Genomic DNA, 9,836 nt, shown 5'->3' with positions numbered 1-9,836 from the left:
CAGTTACTCACGGGATATCTTTGCGTAGCATATCTGGTCAACCTTGTTAACTCCACATATTCTGGGCAATCGTACAAGTGTCCTGCTTCGTTATCATAAAGGCCAACTGATGACGAAACCCGGACGCAACAAAAAGTGAAACACTTCCGGGATAGGGAGCCATATTTAGCGCCGACTATAAGCATTCCGCAGCATGGGTTTAACCCTTCAACCCACAATCTCACATCAGTCCCGCAAAGTCGGTACTCAAGAACACATAATCTTTTAAGTAGATGCTATATTTGAGCCCCAACACACCTCAGTAGGAAAATATCAACGAGAAACAATTTCATCACAGTTTAACAACAAACGTCATCACATTTGATACGATAGCCGCACTGGTCCCTGTCACCAACTCAAACACTCGTGTCGCACCGAACACCCCTCACACAACCGCCGCCTCCCTCAGATCTTCCAGCGTCATCGGATGGGTCTGTTGGTCCACCGTCATTGATAGCAGCTCCCTCTATCTCCATCTGTCCCTCAGCGTTCTCGCCCACAGAGGGATGTATCAGTTCGGCTTCCTCCTCACTCTGCGGACGCTGCGAGCGCTGACAGCTGCGCACAGCTCGGCGAACACTCGCCCGGAGCCAGAGGCGCGCTCTCAGAACCCCTTCTTCCGCGCCTGCTCGTTCTTCTTGGTGAGCACCATCATGAGGATGTAGACGGCGACAAGGATGACGGCTATTACCTGCAGCACCAGCATTCTGCAAGAGAAGCGCGAGATGAGTACAAGCACGCCTCAGACGCATTCATACAAGAGGCACGAATTTATGCAAAATACTGTCGATGTTGTATCGGTGCATCTGGAAATGTCTAGTTTAACTAAGCTCCAACAGCACACTCAGATGATATCGATATGTTGTCGGTGAAGTTCGACATTCGAAGGACGAAAACTGCTAGTTAACGCACATTTTTACCAGAATGAAGCGAAGAATACCAGATGTATTTACAACATCGATTGATGGAACACGTAACTCGAAGCGTATGCATGAACAGATCATCGTATACATCCCTGGGGCCTGATGGACTCACATGGGCGACTGTGGTAGCGAAGGCACCGGTTCACTAGGAGCCTCCTTGTACAGGCCGACAGCGAAGGCGCTCAGACTGCTGAGATCAAACTTCTTCAGGTTGTACAGGTACATCGTACCCTGGCGGAAACTGTGAACGTAGGGGAAGATGGGTTAGGGGACATGCGAGTCAGGGACTAAAGTTTTCCGTGAGATCAACGATAAATGTGAGGTAGAACTTCAACGGTAAAAAACGACACGCCATAAAATCAACGAAAAACCTTGCTCTGTAAGCCGGTAACCTCGCGGCTCGCTCAGTAAACAAGGGTTAGCGGCAATTACCACTTCTCTCCATAGTGCGCAAAACAACACTTAATGAAATCATACAACGAGGGATAGCCTAGTACCAAAGCCTTTGATTCTGCGTGCAGCAACGGCTGGGATACGCCCATATCCCACCTCCATTAGTACCTAGCATCCGCCCCGCATCACACCGCATCTCACACTCACAACAGGATCTGGAGCTCTTTGGGCGGCACACCGAACCGCTTGGCCGTCTCCCTGCCGTCCGTCTCGGAGGACATCTTGGCCACCATGACGCGGTTCCTCAACTTGGCAGCCACCCCCTGCAGGCGAGCCTCGAGTGCTGCGCAGCTGTCGCACGAGAGGCCGTGGCTGGGGGCGGACGGCGGGGCATCCAGGTCACAGGAGGGTAGATAATATGAAAGACTGGTCACATTTGAAGAAAAAAAGAAATATTGGAAGAATCATATTCGAAGGAATAACGCAATGAAAAGGAAAAGCTAAACCATGTCAGGCACAAATATTTCTTTTTCTCAATAGCACCAGTTGCATAGGGTGTCACGTAAAGCTCTGCGGTGCCCCGGATAGGTCAGTGAAGGTTGACAGTCATCTACCTGACGACACCTTTCACAATTAGCACTTCATGCCTGCCCTGAAGTAGGGTGTCATATTTCCAAACAACAGAAACAGGTCCGTGAGCTCACCCGAAACACGCATGTGTACCCTAAAAACCAGGCACGCGGGAGTATTCAGTTACCTTCCCTGCTCCTCACTCGCCTAGAAAACCACCCTACCATAAACGACACCCATTCGCACCGGTATAAAACCCTGGCTGCGGTATGAAGTCCTCAGTGTCAGTGCGAGTCCCACCGTACCGCCAGGCCCCCACCCACGTCTGGCAGCATGCAGCCGTCGCGTCCGTCCCGCTCCGGGCATCGGGAGCTGTCCCCCAGTCGGTGCGACTACCGTCTGTACTCGCCGACGAGGGCGGATCGCCGCCGGGACTCGCCGCTCCGGGCCGATCCGCGCTGCGGGTCGCCGGTCCGGTACGACATGGGACGCCGGTCACCCTCGCAGCCCGAGTTCCGAAGCCGCTGGCCCATCGCGGAGATGTTCCGCCGCCGGCGCTCGCCGTTCGACTTTGGCTCTTCATTCTGCCGGTCTCTCTCCCCGGAGCTGCCGCCTCTGTTCGGCCGGTGTTGCGGGTGGTACGACCGAGGGCCCTACAGGTCTCCCAGCCGCGGGGAGCGCGAGCCGTTCGGTCCTCGTTCGCCGAGCCGCGACGACTACGGACGCGACTACCGGCGCTCGTACGACTACGAGCCGCGGTCGTCCCGCAGGGGACGCTCACCGGGACGTCGCTGCGACTACAGGCGTAGCGAGTACTACCCGCGGGACTACTCTCGTCAGCGTCTTGGCCGATCGCCCTACCGAGCCGACCCCTACGAGTCCGACTGCCGGGAAGACAGACCGCTGGCTCGCTCTCCTGAGCGCCGCCCTCGGACCTCGCGACAGGACAGGGATCGTCTGTGTCGCTCGATGACGGCTCTCTCACCGAGCCGCGGCGCGGAGCGGTACCGCGGGGGCTCGCCGCCGCGGTACGCGGAGTACTCCCCTCGGAAGTACACCGAGTACCCGTCGGAGCGTGCCGACGAGCGGCGCTACCGGCCGCACGCGGACCGGCCCCGCTCGCTGTCCCCAGTTCCCTACTACGGACAGCGCTCGGAGGTGCGCAGCCCCTCTGAGCCGCCGCGCGGCAGAGCGCGCTCACCGTCCCAGCAGCGCCGCCCCGTCGGAAACCCGACCCGACCTCGAGTCACCTCCGATGACGACGACGAATACCTCGCCGACATGAGGTCTCGCTTCGCCCGCGACAACGACCGTCGCCGAATGCTCTACGATGGCGAGCGACGAGCCATGCTGGATGGGGAGCGTCGCCGGCAGGAGCGTCGCCCGCCGGGGGAGCCCGGCCAGGGTCCTCAGTTCCCGGGCGACGTTCCGCGGTCCACCGTGGACAGCACCCCCTTCCCTCCGGCCGAGAGACGCCCCATGTCTCCCACGAACGGACCGAACCCCGCCGACAGACAGCCCTTCTCTGACAGTGAGCAGGGCCCCGACGGCTCCGGCCCGGCCCGATTCTGCGGTCCTCCCGACAGCACACAGCGGCCCGACGGTCCCGCCATGGTCGAGAAGAGCGGGTTTGCTGACGGGGAGCGCCGTCATCCGTACCCTGCCCAGGAGGCGGCCGGAGCGCGGCGCAGGGAGACCAGCCTGGGTCGGCAGGGAGCCGGCAATGCTGCTGACCGGGCCGCGGCGGCCTCCATGGCCCAGCGGCGCGGCCCGCGCGGCATGCGCTGGTGTTAGGCCGACATCGGGACCCAGCAGGCCGGCCAGGCAAGGATGAACGGTCTCATGATTGCTCTGTCCCTCTGACTGACGCCTGATGGGTATGGAACCAAACAATAAACATGACAAAAAGGCGAGCGTGTAAAGCAGTGACGTGATTAGATGAAATGTGATTCCAGTCAACCTATAAATAAAATCAACGTAAAAATCCAGAATCATTATAGGCAAGAACCAACAACCGACAGCATATCGAGGCAAGTCGAAGCATAACGATATTTCCACAACAACCCATGTGCACAACTCATAGAACACTGATTCAGCAGCCCAAACATACCAAGTTTCGAACCCACAACATACCGATCTGGAATGCAGCAACAAAGCTCCCAACTCACAGCATCCCGCCCTGACAACTCACAACATGACTAGCCAGTCGCCGGTGGTGGATCCGGTAGCCGCCTGCGTCAGGTGCTCGAAGCTGTCGTCGTTCAGAATCACTACGCGCGGCTCTCGGTTGGTGGTGACGAACTCGGCGAACGCGTCCCCCTCCATCGGACCTGGAGAGCCGAGGGAAGCCAGGGGGGGGGGGGGTGTCAGTGTTACCTTCTCATCGATCAGTCAATTGGTCAGTCAGTCAGTAAATCAGTCAATCAGACAATCAGTCAGAACGGCAGTCACAGTCCTCTTCCATCGGACGTAGGGAGCCAAGGGTAGCCGTTCGCGGAACCAGTCGGTGTTAATTCTTTAACTCCATTAGTAAGTTGATTCATCCATCAGTCAGTCGAATATCCATTGATTATTGGATGATGATGTAAATAATAAACCAAATTATTACAAATGCATTCAAATATATTTAAAAAGACACACAAAGCTTTCGGTTCATGGAACCTTGATCACTGTGCAAAAATGTGATCAAATTTGGTTTATTATTTACATCATCATCCAACCTGTCATGGATACTCAACCATTGATTATTCAGTCAGTTGATCAGTCAGTCAGTCATGTCGAGCTACATCAGGTAGGCAGTCAGCTAGCCAGTCAAACAGTCACAGTCCTCCATCGGCTCTGTGACGATACACGGACATCACACATGCGCAGGTATAACAAATCGCAAAACTCTTGGGATAGAAGAGGACCAGAATATTTCAGCAGCAGAAGTCTCGCTATGAATGTGCACTCAACTACAGGGAATAGTAGACTTTAAAGACCACTAAATTACCTTCGTAGAGCACGGGTGTGTGGCCGTGAAACATGACCAGGGCGGGCACCCGGTCTGCGTACTCGGCTGTCTCCTTGCCGTCCTCCACCAGGTACGTTTTCATGCCGAGAGATGGCAGCACGGAGCGGAGCTCGTCGGCCGCAGCGGCACAGGAGCTGCAGCCGCTGCTCCGAGCTGCGGTAAAGCAAATGTCCCCAGGCTCAGGGAGTGCAGAATGGAAACCTTACAGTGAATAGTGATATCAGAAAAAAATCAAAGTGCACAACATACCTACACAAAAGAGGACATTTGATGCTATTTAAATGAATACTCTTACTAAGAGCTGTTATATGAATATCAGCGAGATAAACAACGAAAAAGTGCATCAAATTAACAACTCTGGCTTATATTTGTGGTGCTAAATGTTGGAGGTAACTGAAAAGGTTAATGCAATGAAATCATGGATAATCTTGAACTTGTTATGTAAAAACACTGAACAGTGAACACTCATTAGCTCTCAACCAATAACATTGCTGAATTAGACAAAAATCCCAAATCCTTTCCCATAAACATCTCATATATGCAAAACATTTGATCTTAAAAAGCTAAGTTAATTTAAAATCTAAAATAGACAGTTCCACAAAGCATGGCCTTATGCTAGCCATAAATGCAAGATGAACACATCACAATGTCTAAAGTAACTGTGTGGGGAAAGGGTAGGTATAAGAGTTAGGTAAATGGTGAAAGGTATCTTGTCTGGGTTCAAGGACCATTAGGAAACCAAACCTGAGAAAGGCTACATCAGAGAAACCTATTCCTGTGTATAATAGGACATTGGTTCACATGACACTGATGTGAACTGATCATAAATCACAATGAAAAGAGGTAAAAACTTTGGTATATGAAGTCTGTACGTTGGTAGGTTGTAGGTATGTAGGTTGTAGGTTGGTAGGTTGAAGGTTAGTGGTAAGTAGGTAAGGTCAGGTCAGGTTAGCTTGTTTTTTATCTATTCAGACTTCATATTCACAGTTACCGAAAGTTCAGCAGAGCTTAAAGGGACCCTCCCACCTTCAAAAAAGTTAATGAATTGGCATGAAAGTGATGTCCCTTGGTTCAGAAAGAGCGAAAACGAATATCTACCAAATTTCACCGAAAAATATTCACTGGTTTTCAAGATATTAGCAGATATTAGGCTTTTACTTTTGTTTACTTTTTGGGATCTCCCCTGTTACTAGCGACTTTATTTGGAAGCAATAATTTGGCAGCCTTAAAGTGCGGCAGACGTTGCGCGCGAAGCAGCGTATACCACCACGTGTTAACGATGGTTTTAGTCTAAGATTTAAAAATCGTTAGATCTCCGCTGACGTCACAAATTCTAAGGGGGCATTCCAATGCATTAGCCCCTTAGAATCCGAAAACTGCAAGTTTGAAATTCCATATCTTCGAATTAAAGCATTTTTCGATGTTGTGGGTTTCCAAACCGGTATTTGCAGGCCATGGCCACCAATTTGGCTATCTCAACTCAAAACTAATGTTAAGGTGGGAGTGTCCCTTTAAGAAAATAAAACAGTTCATATTATCAATATTTCACTGATTTTTAACCTAAAAACAATGTTACACTTCAGAATTCAGCTTGATGCACTCTACATCTCCAATGCACAGCTCACAAAAATGAAACAAATGATTTCCTCTTGGGAGATCTTTCTCAGGCAGTCTTAGCACAGTCATAATCCAAGCTCCATTGGTCTAAATGTAGAACTTCTCAAAGTGTGGCATTGCCGCCACGGAAGTTGACCATAATCAGAAACACTGACAGATCCAGAAAGAGGCTCTTGGACAATGCCAGGGAACATAACCCAAAAATTTTCTAAAAATTTCTTTATATTCTCAAATAACCATACATTTCTGTACATTCCAGGCAACTTGAGACATTTGCCCCAACCCAAAGAGCTCCTCTGGGTGATGGGTCTGCTGCAGAGACCAGAAATAGAAAATTTCCTGTTTTGTTTTGATACCCCACAGTGCAGCTGCTTATCTGACCAGCAAGTAACAACCTAAACTTTCATGAGAACCGAGATTCTGATGCATTCAAATCCAGCAGCACTGCGTCCTCAGTTAGGTTGGTACCTGCTATTCTATTTTTATGGCAAAGTTAATGTCATGCAGTTAAATTTGAATAATTACATGAAATATAAAGCTCTGTCATACTTACTGAAAAATGCCAGGACAGTTTCAGTTTCAGGCCTCAAATCTTTCAACTCTGCACTTGAAATTTTGATCATGTCATCGGACACAGCTGCACTGAACGTCCAAAAACATCCTAAGAGAGCTAATCTCATAATCAGCATTAAAGATGGATTGGTCATGATTTGATCCTGCTCAAATGTTTATGTATTTATGAAAATAACAGCGATTACGGCCTAATCACGTAGGTAGCTAGCTAGCTAACAAACAAAAGGGAGCGCTGAGAAGGAGCACCGTAGAAATCGAATTATGTTCGAAATGCTTTTCTAAGCATTTAAACTGCAAGCAAAAATATGTTTTTTGACCAAATTTATTTAATTAAAAGACATCCAGAATGAATTAAAGAAATTAAACATATATAAGATAATCTACAGACTCTTTCTTATTGACAGTAACGTTCTAGTTACGTCTAAAAGCAATCGAGTACAACATTTTTGCTAACGTAAGCACCTCATAATTCTGCAAAAGAATACAAGTCGCTAACGCAGTGAATGAATCAGAGGCGCTGAAACTGCATCGCTATCAATAGAAACGTGACCAGGAAATAATTATTGAACGCGTAACGGGTGCAATGTCCCAGTGCACTAAGTGCATAGGCTATAGGTAAATATGTATGGGCTATGAACAAACTGTTATTTGTCGGTTCAATTTCTATAATTATATGACAAGATTTGTTGTGAAAACATACGCCAAGGACTAAGGAGCCTACATAGGTAGGTAGCTGGTAGGTAGGTAGGCACAGCCCACCGCTATAGTAATGTAGGGTTTTACCAATCTCAACGGTTGGCTTTGACTGGCGATTGTTTAACCCTATTCCTGGCGGGCTCCGCCGGGACAAGAAACTGGCGGGGGGGGGGGCCGATTCGGCCCCCCCCCTGAGATCTCGAGAACGAAGCAAGATAGCGACAAGCGGTAAACGGCATCGGATACGCACGGCCAAGATCTACCATTTTTACTAAGGTCATTTTCAGGTCAGGTCAAAGATGACGTCACAGGGGTCGAAAAAGTCAAAATGGCGGCGCTAGATATGGAGAGAGTTTTTCTCGAATAACTTTCGAGTTAGTCAAGATAGGAACAAACTAAGGGCATCATCGTGATCCTCTCGTCAATCCGCATCGAATGATATATATGTTGACCTCGAAAGGTCAAGGTCAAAGGTTGACCTCAGGTCACGTGACCTCGAGGTCATCATGTATATCATTCGATGCGTCTTGACGAGCTGAACACAATGAGACCATCCACGCGTCTGTATCTTGTTCCTGTACGGAGTTATTGGCCAAAAACCTTTGGTGACCTTTGATGACGTCACATGACCTCACAGCTGCCCAACAGCAAAACAGACCTCAAGGTAGTGAAGGTTGATCGTATATGAAGTCATGTATGGTATATGGGGCCATTCCGACCCGTTTTAGTGGTAAAAACAGGGAGTTGATTTTCCCCCCATTGACTTATAATGGGGAGGTCGCGAAATTGACCTGACCTTAGGTCACCGATATCAAAATTCTGAGATATACAAATTGCACATACTGGTGCCCTAACTAAACCCTGAAGAGAAGAAATTGATCAGTCAAAAACTCTAGCTCTGGCGTGATTGCAAACTTTTCTGAGGTAGGGTCACGAAACCGCCTCTGGTGACCTGACCTGAGGTCAGATCAACTCAAAATTTTCAGACATGTTGCGTAGAAGCCTTTTAAGAAAAGTCAGAAAATTTGAGCTTCCTAGCTCAACGCGTTTGGGAGAAATAACCAAAAAACCTCAGGGGGGGGGGGCTCCTGAGGCCCCCCCCCCCCGCCAGGAATAGGGTTAATACGGAGTGATCGAAAAGAAGATGTCAAAAGCTTAAGTTGCAGCTGCAAGGGTGACGATACATATAAGCTACACTCAAAGTTTCATTTAATCGTTCCTAAGCTTCAGAAGCAGAACATAGGTACCCATGACTGAAACCGCACATTACTTCTGCTGTGGACTGTACATACTTAACTAATCTGAGGTCCATACCTACGTCCATACGTATGTACCAAATTCCAAAACACAGCAAACTAGCGTAAAATAGCTGGTTGGTGGGTATAAGCTATAACTCAGCAGTGGAATACTCTAAGCTCAGTGCATACCTACTGCATTAAAGGGACCCTCCCACCTTAACATTAGATTTGAGTTGACGATAGCCAAAATGGGGTCCCTGGGGGGGCCCGGGAACGATTTTCAAGTTGGGGGGGCGAGCCTAAAATACCTGAAATGATGCATATGAAACAGTGGCGTAGCTGGGGGTCTAAGGGGACACGTACCCCCTCCCCCATCGGGTTCAAAGGGACACTCGGGTCCGAGGGGCCCTGCGGCGCCATTTGACCGCTTAGGGTTAACCCGGCAGTTGCTGGGGTATTTCGCCACCCACCGTTTGCTGGGGGGGGGGGGGCGTTAAACGCCCCCAGCCGATAACTCGAGAACCAATAGGCGCAGCGAAACGCACGAGGCGGCAAACGAAAGAACGCGACGAGACGCTTCAGATGAGTATTTTAAAGTTGAATTTTTAGGTCACAGGTCAGGTCAAGGTCAGGTCAAACACCTGAAATCGGGCTTTCAGTAGCATGAACTTCAGGACTTCGCAATGGGCGCCTCTCGTCATAAACTCTGTCAAAACGGTGCACAATCCACCATATAAGGCCTACAAGAGTGTCAGCTCCATGCGGGGGTCAGTC

At 49.6% G+C, this 9,836-nt stretch overlaps 1 protein-coding gene across 1 annotated transcript; it reads right to left on the bottom strand.

Annotated features, from left to right (window-relative positions):
* Positions 1-262: 262 nt before the first annotated feature.
* On the bottom strand, positions 263-7,613 carry LOC122374936. Its single transcript, XM_043354013.1, has 6 exons — positions 7,109-7,613; positions 4,918-5,091; positions 4,117-4,255; positions 1,563-1,727; positions 1,075-1,203; positions 263-746 (listed from the first exon to the last, which is right to left on the bottom strand). Exons 1-6 carry the CDS (start codon positions 7,260-7,262, stop codon positions 644-646), a joined length of 864 nt encoding a protein of 287 aa, XP_043209948.1. The 5' UTR covers positions 7,263-7,613; the 3' UTR covers positions 263-643.
* Positions 7,614-9,836: the final 2,223 nt, after the last annotated feature.

The sequence above is a fragment of the Amphibalanus amphitrite genome, unplaced genomic scaffold (assembly GCF_019059575.1).
Source record: "Amphibalanus amphitrite isolate SeventyFive unplaced genomic scaffold, NRLGWU_Aamphi_draft 001743F_arrow, whole genome shotgun sequence".
Lineage (NCBI taxonomy): Eukaryota > Metazoa > Arthropoda > Thecostraca > Balanomorpha > Balanidae > Amphibalanus > Amphibalanus amphitrite.
Note: the sequence above shows the minus strand (reverse complement) of the source record. Positions and strands in the feature narration are given on the sequence as shown.